Source organism: Panthera onca, chromosome B4 (genome assembly GCF_046562875.1).
Source record: "Panthera onca isolate mPanOnc1 chromosome B4, mPanOnc1 haplotype 2, whole genome shotgun sequence".
In the NCBI taxonomy this organism is placed as follows: domain Eukaryota; kingdom Metazoa; phylum Chordata; class Mammalia; order Carnivora; family Felidae; genus Panthera; species Panthera onca.
The window spans coordinates 27,589,899-27,609,124 of record NC_138345.1 but is presented as its reverse complement, the minus strand read 5'-3'; the positions used below and the strand labels follow the sequence as shown (position 1 = coordinate 27,609,124).

General features: G+C 44.9%; 1 protein-coding gene and 1 non-coding gene across 18 annotated transcripts in view; one reads left to right on the top strand and one right to left on the bottom strand.

Moving 5' to 3' along the window:
- The window catches only part of SVIL (supervillin), a 230,723-nt gene that overhangs the window by 39,409 nt on the left and 172,088 nt on the right, over nucleotides 1–19,226 (bottom strand). For 11 of the 17 annotated variants that reach the window (XM_078450304.2, XM_078450309.2, XM_078450306.2 and 8 more), the window contains 6 exons: nucleotides 18,314–18,557; nucleotides 17,280–17,853; nucleotides 16,215–16,440; nucleotides 7,253–7,382; nucleotides 3,559–3,606; nucleotides 2,930–3,007 (listed from right to left, as the gene is read on the bottom strand). In XM_078450304.2, the coding sequence (XP_078306430.2) occupies nucleotides 2,930–3,007; nucleotides 3,559–3,606; nucleotides 7,253–7,382; nucleotides 16,215–16,440; nucleotides 17,280–17,853; nucleotides 18,314–18,557 (1,300 nt within the window). The remainder of the gene's footprint in view (nucleotides 1–2,929; nucleotides 3,008–3,558; nucleotides 3,607–7,252; nucleotides 7,383–16,214; nucleotides 16,441–17,279; nucleotides 17,854–18,313; nucleotides 18,558–19,226) is intronic. The other 6 variants (XM_078450301.2, XM_078450303.2, XM_078450311.2 and 3 more) reach the window with 2 other exon arrangements.
- LOC132660438 (U6 spliceosomal RNA) lies at nucleotides 974–1,080 on the top strand. Its single transcript, XR_009601788.2, has one exon. It is a non-coding gene; the product is annotated as a U6 spliceosomal RNA (small nuclear RNA).

Genomic DNA, 19,226 nt, shown 5'->3' with positions numbered 1-19,226 from the left:
CATTCATACAAATATACTCAACTAATCTGTGAAAAGTCCAAGGCAATACAGTGAACATAAGACAGTCTTTTCAACAAGTGGTTCTAGAACAACTGGACATCCACATGAAACTAAAAAAAAAAAAAAAGAAAAAAAAAGAAAGAGAGAAAAAGAATCTAGACACAGACTTTACATCCTTCACAAAAATTAACTCAAATGAATCATAAATCTAAATGTAAAATGCCAAACTATAAAATTTGTAGAAGATAACATAGAAGAAAACTCTAGATGACCTTGAATTCAACGATGACTTTCTAGATGTAACACTAATGAAAGAATTGATAAACTGAAATTCACTGAAATGAAAAAGCCTTTGCTCTGTGAAAGCCACTGTCAAGAGAATGAGAAGACAAGCCACAGACGGAGAAAAAATATCTTCAAAAGACACATCTGATAAAGAAATGTCATCCAAAAATATACAAAGAACTCTTAACACTCAACAATAAGAAAACAACCGATTAAAAGACGGGCAAAGATCGGAACAGACATCTCACCAAAGAAGATCTATGGGTGGCACACAAGCATATGAAAAGGTGTTCCAAATCATATGTCATTGGGACATGTCATTGCAAATTCAGACACCTGTGAGATACCACCACACGCCCATCAGAATGGCCAAAATCCAGAACACTGACAAGAGCAAGTGCTGGGAAGGATGTGCAGCAACAGGAACTCTGGGGTTTTTTTCGCTGGTGGGAATGCAAACTTGGGTACAGCCACTTTGTAAGACAATCTGGCAGTTTCTCACAAAACTAAACATACTCTTACCATATGATCCAGCAACTGTGCTCCTTGAGACCCAGATGAGTTGAAAATCTATAGCTACGCAAAAACCTGCGTATGGATATTTATAGCAGCTTTACTCATAATTGCCAAAACTTGGAAGCCACCAAGATGCCCTTCAGCAAGCAAATGGATAAATAAACCGTGGTATGTGCTCGCTTCGGCAGCACATGTACTAAAATCGGAACGATACACAGAAGTTAGCATGGCTCCTTGTGCAAGGATGACACAAAGATTCATGAAGTGTTCCATATTTTTAACCAAACAAACTGTGGTACATCCAGCGAGAATATTATTCCGGATTAAAAAGAAACAGGCTATCAAGTCATAAAAAGACATGGAGAAACTCAAATGCATATTACAAAGTGAAAGAAGCCGGTCTGAAAAGGCTACCAACTCAATGATTCCAACGATATGACATTCTAAGAAAGACAAAAGCACAGAGACAGTAAAGAAATTGCCAAGGATTAGAGGGAGGGAGGTATAAACAGATGGAGTGCAGAGGTTTTTTAGGGCAGTGAAACTAGTCTATATGACACTGTAATCAATGATGGATATATGACACTATGCATTTGTCAAAATCTAGAGAATGCACACCAAGGCTGAACCCAGATGTAAACTATGGACACTGGGCAATAATGATGTGTCAATGTAGGTTCAAGAATTTTAACAAATGTACCACTCTAGTGTGGGATGTTGGTAGTGGGGAAGGCTATGTGTGTGTGGGGGGGGGGGGCACAGAAGGTATATGGGAAATCTCTGTACTTTTGGCTCAATTTTGCTGTGAACCTAACACTCCTTAAAAAATAAAGTTTATTTAAAAAGTGTATAGATGTGTGTGTGTGTGTGTGTGTGCAATATACAAAACTTATATTTAAAGAGTTCAATGATACATCTTTTCTTTTAAAGTTTAATATGACTTATTTAGAAGAAACCATCCATCCCTGCTCCCCCTTAGTGACAGAACGGCAGGTTTGCTCCAGATTTCGGCCTGTCTTTTGGAGTGGACACTGCTGTCTGTGTGGGGCTGGCCTCTCACAGATCAGAATTCTCAACTCCAGAGGAGCCTAGGAGAGTTAAGGAAGAGGCTGCCTTGGGGAGAAAAATGGGCAGATTCCATTGTGAAGATGTCAAGAAGTAGCAGGAGGGCTCACCAGGCACCTCTCTCTGACAGCACTCTGTCCCTCTCGTATTTGCAATGAGGTCTTTGTGCCTCTCACTCAAAGACCTGTTTTGTCATCACTAGTCCTGACGGAACAGTATAGTATAGTCATGAGATTTTTAGATGGAGGACGCCATAGAGGTCTGAAAGTCCCCATTCTGATGAGGAGACGGAGGCCCGCAGAGGGAAATGGCTAGGTAAGTTCCCTCAGACAGTTGGAGGCGAGAATCTTGGATTCGTGACAAAGCGGATGCAGGCACTTTTCACAGCTATTTTGACACCAGGGACATTCCAAGGGGAATAAAAACCAACCACTGGTATTTCTGGCTTTAAACATCATCATGTATTATGTACCAGCAGGATTATTCAGCCCAAGCCAGGTCTCCCTTCTGGGGTGGGGCTCAGATGAGTTACTGTGAAGACAGAAGGTAAGGGGGCAGGAGGTCTGTGCTTCCTCGTTTCAGGAGATGACTGCAAGCAGTTCCTGTCAGAATAGCCTCTTCCTTGCTCTGTCTTCCTCTCAGGCCCGTCCACACTCAGCTGCCTCCACCACACCTTCCCTTACCAAGCTAAGCAAGATGGCAGGGTTCCTGAGTGGGAGCTGGAACACTCTGGTAAGTTCCTTGGGCTCCTGACTTGACTTAGAATATAATGCTTGGAGATTAAAAGGGGAAATTTTCCTCTTACACCAGTTCCGTGATTATGAGGTGAATTAATGCCATCAAGTCTAAGAGTCTGACCCAAGGATGTGAAATGTGTGACAGACTGTAAATATATGAAGATCTGATCCCGCGCTCTCTCGCTCGCTCTCTCTCACACGCACACGCAGAAACACAAACACGCACACCGAAATGCTGCAAGGGAGTTACTTCTCCAAACAAAACAAGTTCTTCCCTACTGCTCGGAAATTGCAATGAGGCTTAAAATGTGTAGGCTTTTCCTCACCTGATTAATAGATACAAAAGACAGGTATTTATGGGCAGCAGGTATAGCAGGAGAATAAGTAGAAGCATATACAGGTTCCTATAGAGCAAAGCAAGAGGATTAGAGGTGAAAAGAGAAGGTTTATCAGAGCAGGGTGGGGAAGAGGAGAGACAAAAACAAGGATTTCTTGGACAGAATGTTAATTTACTCATTGCAATTTCAGCTCTCTTTTCAAGAGAGTCCTTCCCGTTTGTTTTCTTAGAATGCTAACATAAATCCATACGAGCACAGTAAATACACCCGAGTCAGGTCTGTGCTGTAATTAAATGAGTTAACGACAAGATTCCTGCAATTTATATGGTAACTCGGTTACGGAGAGGGGAACCAGGACTTTAATGGACAGCTTTAGCATTTAACGTAAAATATCTCATTTGAAGTCGTTTCTAATTTTTCATTCTATGATTTAAAAAAAAAAAATTAAAGTAACAGGATAGCTCTCTTCTCTGGATAGAGGCGGCATCTTGCCTCGGGGTAAGAAACCAAACACGAGGGCCTCAGAGGGAACCATCACTGATGAGATTACATGTGGTGAGGTAGACGTAGAATTCTGGCTGTCATCTAGAGGACACCTATGTTAGAGTCAGGCTTACCCAAAGCAGATTAGAAATGGCACTATCATCTGCAAATCCTCCTTCTTCCTACAGGTTAAAACAAATAGGAAACATTGCGGACTGCTGGAAGAGTAGGGTTGGGTTAAGGGTGTCACAATCATTTTCAAGGATTTTGTGCCTGGGTTCCATTAGATGCATGCGCATGCTCACACACACAGTCAGGTGGCCCAAACACCAAGTAAACTCACATTCCATCAGTGGGATGAGAATCTTTAATTTGGAGGTCATACCATCAGCCTTTTCTCTCCCTCCTCCCTTAGGCCTTTCAATGGACTGTTTCCTGAATTGTGATTTGGAATTTCAAAGGCAGCAGACAATTAGACCCTGAATTGGCAGATCTACCTTCCTTGAATCTTCAAGAACGTGCCCTGGGGACATTATAGGTCTCAGCTTGATTTCCCCTGACCTGAAACTATAGAGCGCAGCTGGATATCCAGTCCGTATCTGTGACTCAGACATAGAGCTGGGTGGTGATGGCAAAGTCTATAAAGGCATTTTATTTCCTGGAAAAAGTCTGATATACTGGATGATTATCTTAACAAACCGCATGGGACTCACTATCTGCCTTAAGGTCAAGTATGCCAAAATGAGGTTGAGATTTAGAGTAATTACTCGATAAAAATAAATACATGCAACTGAGCTGTAACAGACAGACACTTTGCATTATTTTTCTCGCTCTTTGGATGGAATGAGTTACCCTGGAAGAAACGGTCTCCAGATCAGGTTCAAGTGCACACATTCCATACAGTGTGGACCAGGCCAAATCTAGAAACCAAATGGCCTTCTCGTCTTCAGAACTCATTATAGATGTTGCAAAAGCAAAAATGTCTAAGTCAGGTTAGCACTGCCCTAGACTAAACCAAAAATGGGAGAAAGAAGAGAGAAGAGTGGCCTAGAGAGAGGAAGGGAAAGAAAGAGGAGAAAGAACCCAGATTGGTTGTTACAGGAAATGAGAGAGTCAGCCATGTAAACGATTGGTGCTCGGAAGCTCCAAACCATCAATCCTGATTCTGGGGGAATAAATTTGGAAAGCTGAGAACTCCTATTAAGTTACAGATTCTCTGAGACATGACTAGTCTTTTACTAGGGGAAGGAAAACTCTACCTTAGTTCTCCAAATCTATTCATGGACTAAAAGAATATTTTCTTACCAGATAGGATCCCAAAGGAGATGCTGGTTAGAGCAACCACAGATTGGTTTCGTTTGAGGACAAACTCTTTGACAGAGACAAAACACTTACAGATTTTTAAGGCATCCTTTCACATTTTTTTTAACGTGGTTCCTAGACAATCTAAGATCACTTATGTTGCTCACATTCTATTTTTATTGGACAGCAAGGATTTTCAGAGGGGCAATGGCTGTGATTTCTAGACAGTCCTGTCTCTAGTTCCTGTCTCCTCTGCATTTCCACAGGCTGCAGCTCGTGGGACTGTGCTTACGACACCCAAAAGCTGGAGGAGGGCAAACTGTAAAAGGATCGGCACCCAGAAATTATGTGCCCTTCATGAATGCACAAACTGTGCCGCAAGTGATGCCTTGACTCTATAACCAGCCCCCTTCGTGTCTTGGTGTTAAAGATGGAAGGTTCCGGAGCTTGCTCCCCTTTGCAGAGCTCTCCGGCAACAAGCCTAGATCCAGCCCATGCAGCAAGATCCCATCGGCATGCACCAGGCAGCATGAACGTCCTTCTCTCTCTGGGGCAGGATTCAGACACCCGGCAAGTGGTGGTGTCTCTCGACTCCTCAGCTGTGGGGGGACTGCCTGAAGACAGAGTAGGCTCGAGGCACCTCACATCTAAGCCCAGCGAAGGTGTGACTGAAATATACTGCCAGCCCTTGGGAAGAAAAGAAGCCAAGGGCTTATCAGGAGCCATGTGCAAACCACTTGACCTCAACAGAACTTGAGATTTCCCAATGTCTGCCACAAAAGCCTAAAATAGATCGGCTTATTTTAACTTCAAAGAGCTTACCGTCTCAGGCCAGAGTGAACTAGGTCACTGAGGAGGAGGAGGAGGAGGAATAGTGAGTTCACTACTGCTGCAGAATCTGCAGCGTCCAGGAGCCCAGAGACATCCCTGCACACATGGGCCCCAGGCACACTTAGGGCCCCAGTGCTTCTGTTGACTGTATTTCCACCCCCAGGGCTACCCTACCCTGCTTACGACTCTTGCCTTCTGAAAACCTTAGCCAGGTGTGAGGCAGTTCAGATCTTACCCCCTACGCTCACAGCCTTCTGGTGGTCACAGCTCAAATGATCCCCCAATCTCCCGCAATCCCCCAATGTGATAGGGCTCTTATCGCATTCACTCCTCACAAGGACTCCAGCTGGCCATGTGCACAATAGCTCTGTTTGAACTTCTGCCTGGCCATAGGGGACTGTCAGCTCCTATGGCTCCTTTGCATCTTCCAAAAGGACCAACAGGAGGTGAGTGTTAAAGTCTTTTGAAGCGGTGATTTCAAAACCCTTTTAGATAAAGTTTGTGGGCAACAGGGATACGATCGAAGGACCCTGGCTGTTTTTTCCATTTCAGGATCTCATTCTTGAAATCCAAATTTCACACCTACGCTTTTAAATATCCAACTGAATTGGAGAACTTTACAAATGGCTGAAATCACATGTCTTTAGCCATTATCTTTAATATCATATATGTCTCAAAAAAGGAAATATAAATTGTTGTTCCAATTTAACGTATGAAGACACACAGGTACCATATAAAGGAGTATCAGAGTTCCTGCCTCACCGTCCTGCATGGATGCTTCCCTTTCATGTAAGTTTCTGCATGCATAAAGGCCACATTCACTACTCCCCTCTGCCACAGATGCTAAGTTGTTTTAGAACTAAAGGAGGTACAGGTGATCGTCCTGTTGGAAGTGGTTTTTTTGTTTGTTTTTCATTTCTGTTTGAAGACTTTTAACACTAGAAGTTGGCCAGAGGACGTGTCACACGTGGCCACCTTGCCTCCAGCCAGCACATGCATTTACAATCGTAGGGCCAAGCAACAGGAAAGTTACCGTCCGCTTTGAAAGTGTGCACTAACTCGTCAAAAGCTGGTCATCATTACACTCATAATTTAACAGTTCATCACTGCTTTTCCATAGGACATGCTTGCCAGTATCGATAACAATGTATTACTTGATTTTATTTAAACTTGTAACATAGGTTGCTGTACATCCTCAACAAAAGGCACACCAGCTCACTGTAAAACATGCTCAGGATCACGAAAATAAGTACGCACTGACCACCGTCATGTCCTTGTTCTGGGTGCGTGGGTTTTAAATCTCAGTGTGGCGCATTCGAGTCCACATTTGATATGCCAACTTATAAACTGCTAGTGGTCGATTAAAGACTTTCATTACAAAGGTTTTAATAACATTGTAAAGTCAGACTGCGTTTCAGGAAGGTTTTAAACCGAAGTAAGAGTACACACTTCAAAATGTAGGGACTTGCTTGCGGACGCCTTATGTATGCAGTGCTCTCACCAGTTTGATAACATCTCAAGCCTTTACCTTTTGATCAATTTCAGCTGCTGTGTGACAGGTGCACAGTGCGAACCCAAAAGGCAAGACAGTGTTTCACAGGGTGGTAATTAGTCAAGGTATGCATGCTCGCCTATCTGATGCACGTCCAGGCATGATGTTAGTTGAGTGCTTTTCCCGAACACGTAAAGCATTACCTTCTTCTTGAGGGACTGTTCCGTTTCTTGTACGTGCAGGCCACCAGCAATAGACGCTTTGCCATACTCCTGCTTTCTGCTAAGTCTGTTTTTCCAATCCTCTTCACCGCTTTTCCTCAACAGTGCTAATCTGAGGGGAAAACACGCCAACCAAAAGGGGTTCAGCACCACACTCTTACTTGTAACAGAACCATAATTTGGGTCAGTTAGAAGTCTTTGGTCAATACGTGACCATAGCTACTGAATTTTAATCTTTTTGAATTTCATTTATCCTGAAGTAAGTTATGCCTGGAAAATTAACATAACCATTCCCTTTTCTAAGATGCACCCCCCCCCCCAAATTTTGAGTTGATTACAATGCAAACCTGAAATCTCACTTGCCAGATAAAGATGCTTCATCATTCTACCAAAGGAATCTCTGTGTTTTTCCCTTGCCCTTACCCTGAGAGCAAAGAGATTAAGGTAACCATCCCCAGAGAAAAATGTCTTCTAATGACCCCTTCTGGTCACTTGGTAAAATAGCATTTAATGACTACAGCTGGATTGGATAGTACTCCTTTGCAGAAAACACAGCAGAAATGGGTTTCAAAACTAAAAGCTATAAAAAATTAACCATCGTCTTGTACCTTTCAATAAAAAGCAAACGAATGTTTAAGATTTTCTTCTCTTCCTGTACTCTAAGCCCTGTCCTTTTCCTCCAAATGCACTTGGTCTTTCGAATCTATCTTCTAAATACAGAAACTGTTCTCTACAAACCCATTTTTGAAAAATGATTACTCCAACTTTCCTCCTGGGGAAAGCCACATACAAAAAAAGAATCTAATTAATTGAGATTTTTACCTAACCTACTTTAGCTCAACTCTGGTGTAACTTGATATGGAGCTGCCTGGATGCTACAATCTGTGAAAGGCTATTTTCGTGAGCATGAGGCTGTTTTGGCTCACTCCCTTACGATGAACGAAGCAGTCTTGGGCATTTAAGTTGGACAAACATGGGAAAGATAAAAGGGAAAAATGTGGTTATCGTTAAACTCATTTGAGCTGATGCTCAAACAATTTAAAGACTGGGAAAAAAAAGGATTAAGACCCCTTTTGCTCTCTGCAGAGCCTGCCCGGCCAAGTCTTTTAAACATCCTAGTGCACGTGCATAACTTGCATATTTTAAAGCAGCACATCAACCCTAGCTTGGCCGTGAACTCTGGTCAAGTAGCCTGGCCTCCTTTCCGTATTGGTCATACTGGGAACCGGACTCAATGGTCTCTTAGGTCCCTTCTACTAATTTTCCTGACTCCACTAAATATTTGAATTGGAGATGGGATGAAATATATTCTGCTCCTCGATAAAAGTTTTTCTAAGCAAATAAAAAAGCAAACTTTCCAGTACTTGAATAAGAATCCATTTCCATCTACAAACTTATACACAATCATACCTTAATCTTAACTTGTCCATTCATTCAAATAACGCAGAGTAAGCAACAAAGAAAAGAACTCCCCCAAAGGGGCAGAAGCTTCGAACTCTGGACCTATCCCTTACTCTTCCTTTTCCTTCCCTTCCCTTCCGCGATGCGACAGATAAGACCTCAAATGACCATTCTATAAAACTGATATAATGCCACTTATCAGTCTGTGATACTGTGATTTATAATGGGAAATATATACTTGGTTTTCATCAACTTTCTGGGCCTAGAGCTGCCGAAACCCTTGGAATTTCCTAAGTGATGAGAATGACAGAGGTGTCTATTAATCAGGTGCATTTGGGGAAGCACCTAAGGATGGGAACTGGTTGCCTCTAATCACAAATATTGATTAGAGGGGTGGGACTTTCAGTTTCACACCCCCTGACTTCTGGAGAGGGGAGAGTGGCTGGAGGTGGAATCTCTCACCAATGGCCAATGATCTAATCGACTACGCCTATGTAATGATGCCTCTATAAACACCCAGAAGAATGGGGCTCAGACAGCTTCTAGGTTGGTGGACATGTGGAAACTGGGGGAGAGGAGTGCGCTTGGAGAGAGCGTGGGGGCTCCACGCCCTTTCCCTATACCTGGCGCTATGATCTTCCATCTAACTCTTCTTGTGTTATATCCATCCGTAATAAACTTGAGATCTAGTGAGCAAAACATTTATTTAAGTTCTGTGAGATTCTCTAGTAAATCAAACCCAAGGAGGGGGTCACTGGAATCTCCCATCTATAGCCTGTAGGGTGAAAAGCCCAGGTGACAACGTGGCCCTGTCACTGGCATCTGAAGTGTGTGTGTGTGTTGGGGGGCAGTCTTATAGGACGGAGCACTTAACCTGTAGAATCTGATGCCAACTCGAGGTACACAGCATCAGAATTGAGTTGAATTGTAGGACTCCTAGCTGGTGTCAGAGACACTTGGTGGTGGAGGAAAAAACCCACATTGGCGATGAGAGTCGGAATCGTACTCTCTAAGACAGTCCCCATTTGGCTAATGGTTTCAGTTAGCCCTACCTGCTGTGATCTGTGAGGTCTGACAGTACTCTGCATGCTACAAGGACTAGTTCATGCACTTAAATACAAATTCTCAATGCCTTCAGGTGTTTCCATCAGACTAGATAATGACTCATCTTTTCTCTAATTATTCTGAATGAGTCGGTTTTATTCTAATAAGAAAAAATAATAAAATCATGAAAAAATAATTAGGATTTGCACAGAGCTTTCGAAGGTTTCAAAGGGTCTATAAATGAGATTTTCAAAAAGGGGGCATGCCAGTCCTCTTACACTCAAGTGAAGAAGTACTTCCAATTCACCATCTTGTGACGAGAGACATTCACCTCCCTGACATTCTTGCAAATTGGTCTCAGAGCCAGCTTCCGTGTCTTACTTCACCTTTGACACAGACCAGTAGTTATTCATCTTGTCCATCTACCTTTTTTTTTTAAGTTTGTTTATTTATTTTGAGAGAGAGAGAGAGAGAGAGAGAGAGAGAGAGAGAGAGAGAGAGAGAATATCCCAAGCAGGCTCTGCACTGTCAGTACAGAGCCTGACGACGCGGGGCTCAATCTCACAAACCCGTGAGATCATGACCTGAGCTGAAATCAGGAGTCAATGCTTAACCGACTGAGCCACCCAGCCTCCCATCTACCTTTTTAATCAGAGTTGATTCCAAATGAGTTGAGAGATTCTAAAACGTCAAATTCATCCTCGTGAGTTGGGTTTATGGGAAATAATGCACTACAGTCCTTGAGAACATTCTCACAACAAAGCTCCTGGGAATCCAGAGCAATGACAACATAATCCAAGTAACCATACGGTTTCCTCAGCGGCTGCTCTGAGCGATATAAACCTGACTTAGAAAAAAATCAAACTGTGGAATCTACAACCAGCTTATAGTCCACCTGACACTCTACTGCTCTACACAGCAACCTCAAAGAAACTGGTTATTGTCCCCGATGTGACGGATAAGGCACGAGTACACATACAGGCCAAGGATTTCGTTGACGGAGGTCAGGCTGTACGTCACTGGGGCAGGGTGATATGGTTCCCGTGCAGGGGTGCCCTGCCTCCCAATAGGTGGCTTGTCTCACTACATTAGTGTGTTAGCTGTCCAGACATGTTTTTGTCCTCATGTTTTAGAAACTGCAGAGTATTCTGGCTTGCTTATAATGTTCTTTTCTCCCCCTGGGATGGCCTTCAAAGAATTCCTCCATTCCAAAATCCTAAAATCTTACTTCTGGAAGTGCTGGCAGGGTCATCATCAGGAGTTTCCAAAGACTACAGAATAACCAGAATACCATGGAAGAGACGGTGGTTCGATTCAGCGCACATGGTACTTGGACCCTGCCCTAGCTTGCAGAGTGCAAATGGCACGACGGGTAACTTACAAATAACACGCACTGAAACTTAAATGTATCATTCCTGTCCCTTCCGATTTCCTACTGGGTGTTCAACAAGCTGAGGAGGGCGGGAGACCTTTCCAAACATGTTCTCTCCTCCTGCGATCCCACGACCCTCCAGAGTCGGCGAGACCGCTATGCGCTGGCAGGGGCTGAGGCGTGAAACGTCAGGTCCTACACATGCCATAAATTACTGCCTATGCAATTCAAACGACTGTCAGCGCTTGTAACATCCGCCAAGTCCAAGCACTGTTTGCAGGTCTGTGATGTTGAGAGCCTGGGCATCTGCTTAGTCTGAGGTGGAGAGCCCAGTGAGTGGCACCGTGTTAGCCTATTAACCCCAAGGCCTGGCCAGGGACCACCGCGCTGTGTGCTCGCCAGGCCACCCGGGGGGAAATGTCTGCCTGTCTTGCCACAGCCCACACTTTCTCAGCGGGGGACACTGGCCTGACGTGGCTGTGCTCAGCGGCCCTGGTCTGAGAGTCCTGCCTGATTAGAACGGGTTCTGCAGGCTCACAGCAGTCAGGGCTGGGTCAAATACGGGACAGGCAAACCACATGGCCCCTAATCTCATGTGGTTTTTCTCCTCCCCCTTTGAAAATGCCCCCTCATTTCAGACAATCACAGGCACCAGGCAGATTTCAGATAGGACTGACCGGCACTGATTAGTACTCGTATCCGATTTTGGTCTTGGCTAGTCTGCAGGCCGCAGGAGTGAGCTAGTGTGTCTTTCAAAAGGGGACAAATCAAAGATCAGAAAAGGAGGCTGCAAAGGAGAAACACACCTCCTGTCATAATTCTTACGTAAAGCTGGGGGCCCTCTGGTGGCTGAAATCTCCAGCAAGAGCCTCCAGTCCCTGCCGGGGAAGCATGGACACAGTCTCTGGCTGGTGGGGAGCAGGCCAAGGGTGGGTGGAGAGACGTGCAGGGGACTCTGCAGGCTGGCGAGAGGCGTGGGGCGCATTCTTCACCATTCCCGGGAGTTCAGCTAAGCCCTCACAAGACAGGATGGCTTTTTTGCCTTTTTTAGTAATCTCCTGAATACGAACACACAGATACCATTGCTTCAGTAACTGTGGAAAAGATTTCTAATAGCCTAGCGCACTTCTGAAGAGGTTTCAAAGGTTTTAGGCCTAAGGAACACACAATTTACTCGATTTATAATGTTTTTCAAAGAAGTACCCAACCAGGGATGATTTACACCCAAATCATTTAGGCAGTTACAAAACAGTGACTTTATTAATCCAGGGGCAAAAGCCAATTGTGTCCTAAGTTTTGTGTTAGTGACGGTTCAAACTCCATATTCTGGATATCAGCAAAGACGAAGAAAGAGAAGGAACTTTTAGGCATGTCTGCTTGAACCTCCAGCCTGCCCTAGAAAAGGGGAGCATATTGAGGATTTCCGGTAATTTCTTAGTTGCTACACTTTCCTAGGTCCTAGTTACTATGTACAAAGTGGGGATAACGCTGGCTCCCTGCTACGGCTGCCTTCAGCACTAATGAGGTAGTTAGTGCATGAAAGATGCAGAGCACAGCACACGGCCCCGGGTGCTCCTCAGACCGGAGGCTCAGCACGCCCCCGTCCCGAGCAGAATGGAGACGATTCGCAAGGCGGAGGAGGCCAGAACTGCGTCCTCGGGGCTGCAGCTTTTTCGCAGAAGCGGTAAAGGAACTCTGCAAAGTCCAGTCTCCACTTCTTAAGAGTCGGAAATGGGAGTGTGAAACTGGAAATGAGCCACGAGAACACGTGCATTGAGAAAATTAACACAGGAGGAGGGCAAATCTTGCTGACCCTGCTGTCCGGCTAGCACTGATGTCCTCCAGTCAATTTCCTAGCGAGACCATACACGTTAGCTGCCTGCAGGCCAGCGTGAGCGCACGGCAGTGTCACCCCGCTTACCATGGGGAAGGTGGGGACCAGTGCCTGCGCTGGTCGGTTCCCCACGTGGGCCCTGGTGGCCCTGGGAGCCAAACCCCTCCTTTGGCAAAATGAGGCAGTCAGAAGAAATTACAGTAAGGGTTAAAAGTTCCATTTAGGGGCGCCTGCGTGGCTCAGTCGGTTAAGCATCTGACTTTTTTTTTTTTAATTTTTTTTTTAATGTTTTATTTATTTTTGAGACAGAGAGAGACAGAGCATGAATGCGGGAGGGTCAGAGAGAGAGGGAGACACAGAATCCGAAGCAGGCTCCAGGCTCCGAGCTGTCAGCACAGAGCCTGACGCGGGGCTCGAGCTCATAGACCGCGAGATCATGACTTGAGCCGAAGTAGGACGCTTAACTGACGAGCCACTCAGGCGCCCCAAGCATCTGACTCTTGATCTCAGCTCAGGTCATGACCTCACGGTTTGTGGGTTTGAGGCCCGCGTTGGGCTCTGCACTGATGGTGTGGATCCTGCTTGGGATTCTGTCTCTCCCTCTCTTTCCCTCTCCCTCCCCCTCTCTCAAAATACATAAATAAACTTAAAAAAAATTCTATTTTATGTGTCACCTCACAAAAGAAAAAGGGACACTCACATAATATATAAAGAGCATTCTTATTTTGAATGGGTCAAGCTTCATTCTTTCTTCTTTCTTAACAGAAGGGAGCGATCAGAGCCACACTTAGGGAAAAACGATCACAGATGAATTATAAAGATACGCAGGTTTGCTTTTTCAGCAAAGTACAAATGAAAGTACTATTAAGATAAAGGGGGAAAGGATCACTGGCAATATATTTTCTGTTAGCATAATTTGTGACAAGGGTTGCTGCTAATAAAGTGTCCCCTCATCCTTTTTTTAAACAGTTATTTAAAAAAAACCGAAGAGCAAAAGTATTCTTTACTATCATGGTTCTCAACAGATCGGGGTCAGGAGTCCCTGGAGACTGAGAAGTTCTGTGTCCCACTAGCCAGATGGTGCCTGTGATCAACAGCTGGTTTTGAACCCACTTCCAGGGCGGTCACAGAAACCTCACAGCCATTCTTGAACTTGGACATCCGTGAGGTCCGGGTGGCTAAGCAACTGTGCCTTTACAGTCTCTCATATTTTCTACAAACGAGAACTCTACATTAAGATTAAAACTGCTTTCAGGGGCGCCTGGGTGGCTCAGTCGGTTAAGTGTCCGACTTCAGCTCAGGTCGTGATCTCACGGTCCGTGGGTTCGAGCCCCGCATCGGGCTCTGGGCTGTCAGTTCGGAGCCTGGGGCCTGCTTTGGATTCTGGGTCTCCCTCTCTGCCCCTCCCCCACTCACATTCTGTCTCTATCAAAAAATGAATAAACGTTAAACAAAATTAAAAAAAAAAAAGATTAAAACTGCTTTCAGAAGGACCCAGATAAACTCAGATTGACTAAAAATGGGCAGATGAATCAAGAATTACTACATAAAAAAAAATAAAAAAAAAAAAAAAAAAAAAAAAAAAAAAAAAAAAAAGAATTACTGCATAGTGGATAGACACAAAACGACATCAAAAGTCCTAAGTCCCCACCAGAGATGCGGAATCTACTTTATGAGCCTCTGTGAAAAATGGGAGCATAATGGTATGTTTCGCTGGGATTTTATTCCAGAGGTATTTTCTGACGTATAAAATGCCAGAACTTGTGGGTGAGTGATATTTCTCATTAATTCCCGTAAATGATGTCCCCTCCTTCTCACCCAGCTGATTATCAAGAGTAGGATCTCTGGGATCAAAGTCTCTCTAGGCCAGGTTTCAGAGGAGGAGGACTTCACACAAGCACAGGCCAGACAGCTTCCCTGATTCAAGACGTCACTCTTGCTTAGCTGACCCCATCAGTTCTTCATCTAAGTCTTGGTCTAGCAGTCTCATGTAACTGTGAATCTTTTTTTAAGTTTTATTTATTATTATGACAGAGAGAGAGAGAGAGAGAGAGAGAACATGCGTGCATGAAGGGGGTAGAGGCAGGGAGAGAGGGAGAGAGAGGATCCCAAGCACAGCCTGACGTGGGGCTTGAACTCACAAACTGAGATGATGACCCTAGCCGAAACCGAAGGTTGGACGCGTACCTGGCTGAGCCACCCAGGTGCCCGCATCTACTGTGAATTTTAAATAGGTAAAGGCCAAAGTAAGATTTAACAACCTTACTAATTTGTCCGTTGAGAAAGGCTCCATCTACCTAGCTTTTTGTGAGTGATGCTCAAAAAGCTCGGCTTGAAAAACAGAATGAACAATTCTCAGCCTGGTTTGATACAAAAGGCAAAAGATTTATACGATCTGAAGAGAAACCAGAGTATTCATCCTGGTTTGATATATAGTCTTAGGCAGTGCAAAACGTAACCAGAAAAATAAGAGCGGCCACCGTCGGACAGCGCAAGAGAACTTCTGAGTGGTGGGAGGTGCTGAGGAAGGGTCTGGGTGGGCATGGCAGGTTGTGCCGGTCACATTGGAGAAGCGCAGAGAAGGTTCTGCTGGTTGGTCTTCCTGTCACAATTATGTCTTTTGCTGCTTAATTCCACGGTGGCTAATGGTTAACAAGGAAAATACGACCTGAAATATTCAGCTCGGGTTCCCTGTATCTGTCCTATTTAAACCCAGCCTTTCTATCCTCCACTCTTCTTTTGAATAAAATGAGGCTACGGTGTTACCTGACACTCACATGTAATCTTTCACCGCTATTACCTGATACAAAATTTCTAAACGCACTTCAGCAAAGTCATCCGTTTCACTTTCTGTAGCATAAACAAAACTCAGATTCGAATCCCAAAGATCGAATATGGATTTACCTTCATTCTGTCTACGTATACTTTACACAGACAAATAGTCACAAAGCATGGGTGCATTCAATTTGAAGCCACGTGTCTGATGGGAAAAGAGCCAAGATCTCTGCTGCCATCGCTGGCTAGTCCAAGAATTTCATATGGAGAAAAAAAAAAGCAAACCAAAAAAAAAAAAAAAAAAAAAAAACAAAAAACAAACGGAACTGCAAACAAATGATGCAAGCAGATGTCTGTGTTTCCTCATCTGAGTCTGGAACTGGCGCTCCTTGGGCACTACCACCCCTGAGCATCCAGGCTTGCGACGTCACCCCTGCCCTTCACTCAGATCTTTTTCTATGAGCAAACGGCCAGCTCCTCCCCCACAGAATTACTTCCCAATCATCAAATCGTATTACCTTTCTTTAATTGACATGGTTTTGCTGGCTGAGTCGAGGATGCCCTCCACGGCTGGCGCTTTGATCTCTCCGGCAGCAAACATCGCACCCGGACTCTTGGAGTACCTCTCCAGTGCTTGCTCGGAAGGCTCTTGCTGCTTCCGGGACACGGGGGTTGCAGCCTGAGCACCAGTTTTCCCGGCAGCTGTGCCCGTCTGCTCGGAAGCGGGCTCCCCGAAGTCAGCCGCTGGGGAGGAGAGGAGCAAAGTCAGCACTCACTCCTCCAGGCAGACATTCTTCCAGCTGTTCACCCTCTGCGGTCCCGCACCGGGAGTTCAATCCAATCCGTGGGCGCAGGGGGGTGACCCAATCCACTCGGATTTATGCAAATCCGTATAGCAGGCTACACTCTGGGAGGAAACCAAACTGCCCAGTGGGTTACTGCACACAGCAAATGGTTTTGTGCCTGTGTGTCTTTTCCTATGTGCAACACACAGGATGTTAGCTTTAAGTACACGCTACAAAACGTTTCTCCTCCTCCAAAGCAATACTTTCTCTGTTTCAAATGGCTATAATCACAAACCAAAACCAGCACTGTAACTTACACGCTATCATTTTATGGAAATGCAAAAGAAGGACTAAAGCCACCAGCAACAGAGCTTCCTAGTCGGCATAACGGGACTGTAGAAAGAGTCTGGAAATCCACAGTCCTGGGTTCAAGCCCTTATTCCCTGCGCTTACCTAGCCCTTTTGGGGTCATCAACTCATAAAAGGGACTGTCAGGGCCAGCAGGTCACAAGGCTGTTCTGTGAGTTAATGTGCCCAAAGTCATCAAGAATCCTTGTCAGGATGTATGAAAGAGCTCCAGGTACTTTTATTGCTGAAAAATTGATTAATCCAGGTCAGATTCATGTGAAAGGGAGATGTGGGGAGAGGAGGATTCACCCATGATTTGTAACCAATACTAGTTGCAAACTGTCTTCCTACTTGAGTTAAAAATAATCACAGACACAGGCAACCAAGCAGACGCCAAAACAGGCACCAAAAACCCAGTTGTTTTTCAAAACTGTAGGAGCAGTAACGTACCTCTTAGTGAAAACTTCCTTCTTGGGACATTCTCCACGTCGACCTTCTCTTCAAAGGGCTGCCTGTCCCTCAAGTCTGGCCTCCCCTGTGCGATGCTTTTAGCCATGGAAAATTCCTTCAGTTCGTCACCAAGGTGGGCCACGGGGGGATGAGCCAGTTCCAGGCTTCCCCTTCTCAGAACAGCATCCTTGGGCTCCTTATGGCTGTCTCCTTCCCAGACTCTGTTAAGGGTGGGGCACGATGGCTCTGCTTCCTCACAGGACCCGTACGCTTTGCCACCATCTCCACCTGTCAAGACTCTCTTGCTTTCTGTCTCTCCAAACTCTCTCAACATTCCTCTGCTCCCACTACCCTCTGCTGAAGGCTGCCAGGCTTGGGACTTCAGAATGCTTCTAACCGGAGATTCTGAATTTTCTATTGAGGACGGAAGTCTATAGTCAGTGGCACCTGGGATGTCGTCCACAGATGGCTTTGGCCGAAGATCCCCAGCATACATTGGAGGGACTGTAGATGCCACGGTGGACACAGAGGTGTTAACAGTCGGTGAGAAAGGAATGAGCTTTCCACTTTGCACCTGCGAGGACACAGTTAAAATGCAAAAAGCTGATTCAAAAAGACTGTGTATATAAATCCCAGTTTATGGATTGGCATAGACTGAAATACCACATGTGGTGCAGTTTCACTGCTCATCTTAGCGGGAAGCCAACCCTAGACATATTTCATATAATGCATCTCATTAATCAAAATCATCTGGGTGAAAAGCAGATTGTGAATCCTATTTTTTCTCTCCAGAAAGGACTCATTCCAGCTGCTTTCGGCAAGCAAATTAGGAAAACAGAAAAAGAGAAATGTACTTGGCATGGCTATCTTTCTCAGGAAAGAAGTTCTTACCTAGTTGCTTACAGGTAACACAGTTTACAGGTAGATCGCCTTCATTATACCCCTAACCCAGGAGCAACACTGTGTTCCTATGTTTTAAGAACCGCAGCCCCCCTCCCCACTCCTGCAGAGGAACCAGATCACAGCGTACCCACCTGCTCTACCTCTCCAAGCGTGACTGGCTGAGTTTGATAGCGAGCATTCATTCTCCTCTGTCTCATGTCTATTCTGTTTCGGGTAGAAATAGCTTTTGAGACCGGCTGGGACAACTTGTTAAACAAGGCCAACTTCTCTGCTAAGCTTAGAGTGGAGGAGTCAGGTTCACCTTGCTCGGTAGAATCTCTGGCCTCGTTTGCCTGGTCTCTGGCTAAAGCCTTGTGGTGAGCAGATGCCTGTAGTCTGAAAGGGATAAAAAAGTCGGTGACACAGAGAAAAACCAACAAAAGCCCACTGCTAAATTGTGAATATTAACTTTCTTCCCAGCGTCACTCAATTTTGAACAGGGCTGACTTCTCCCTACAGAAATTTAAGACAGGAGTGGGCACCGTTTAGCTGTTAAGAAGACCACAGCTAGCATTACCAATCTCACAAAGAGCAGGTCGTTAGCTCCGAATTATTTCCACAAAGTGAATTTTCTCTTTAAGGAACTGAAGTCAGTTTGGATATGCCTTATCTTAGAGGGACATGTATCATTATAGTATCAATAAGTAAGGCTAAAGGGAGTCCCAAGGCATTACCGATGGCATATTTACACATTATCTAAGTATGTGATTCAGAGGTATTCTTTTCACGTTATAGAATTAGGAAATAATACAGTCATTCGGCCAACAACATATCTGTAACAAAGGGTTTTGGTTTTGGGGGCGCCTGGGTGGCTCAGTTGGTTGGGCGTCCGATTCTTGATTTCAGCTCAGGTCACGACCTCACAGTTGGTGAGAGAGAGCACCTCGTTGGGCTCTGTGCTGACAGAGCCTGCTTGAGATGCTCCCTCCCGCTCTCTCTGCCCCTCCCCTGCTCCCGCTCTCTCTCTCTCTCAAAAATGAAAAATAAACTTAAAACAAGAGCTTT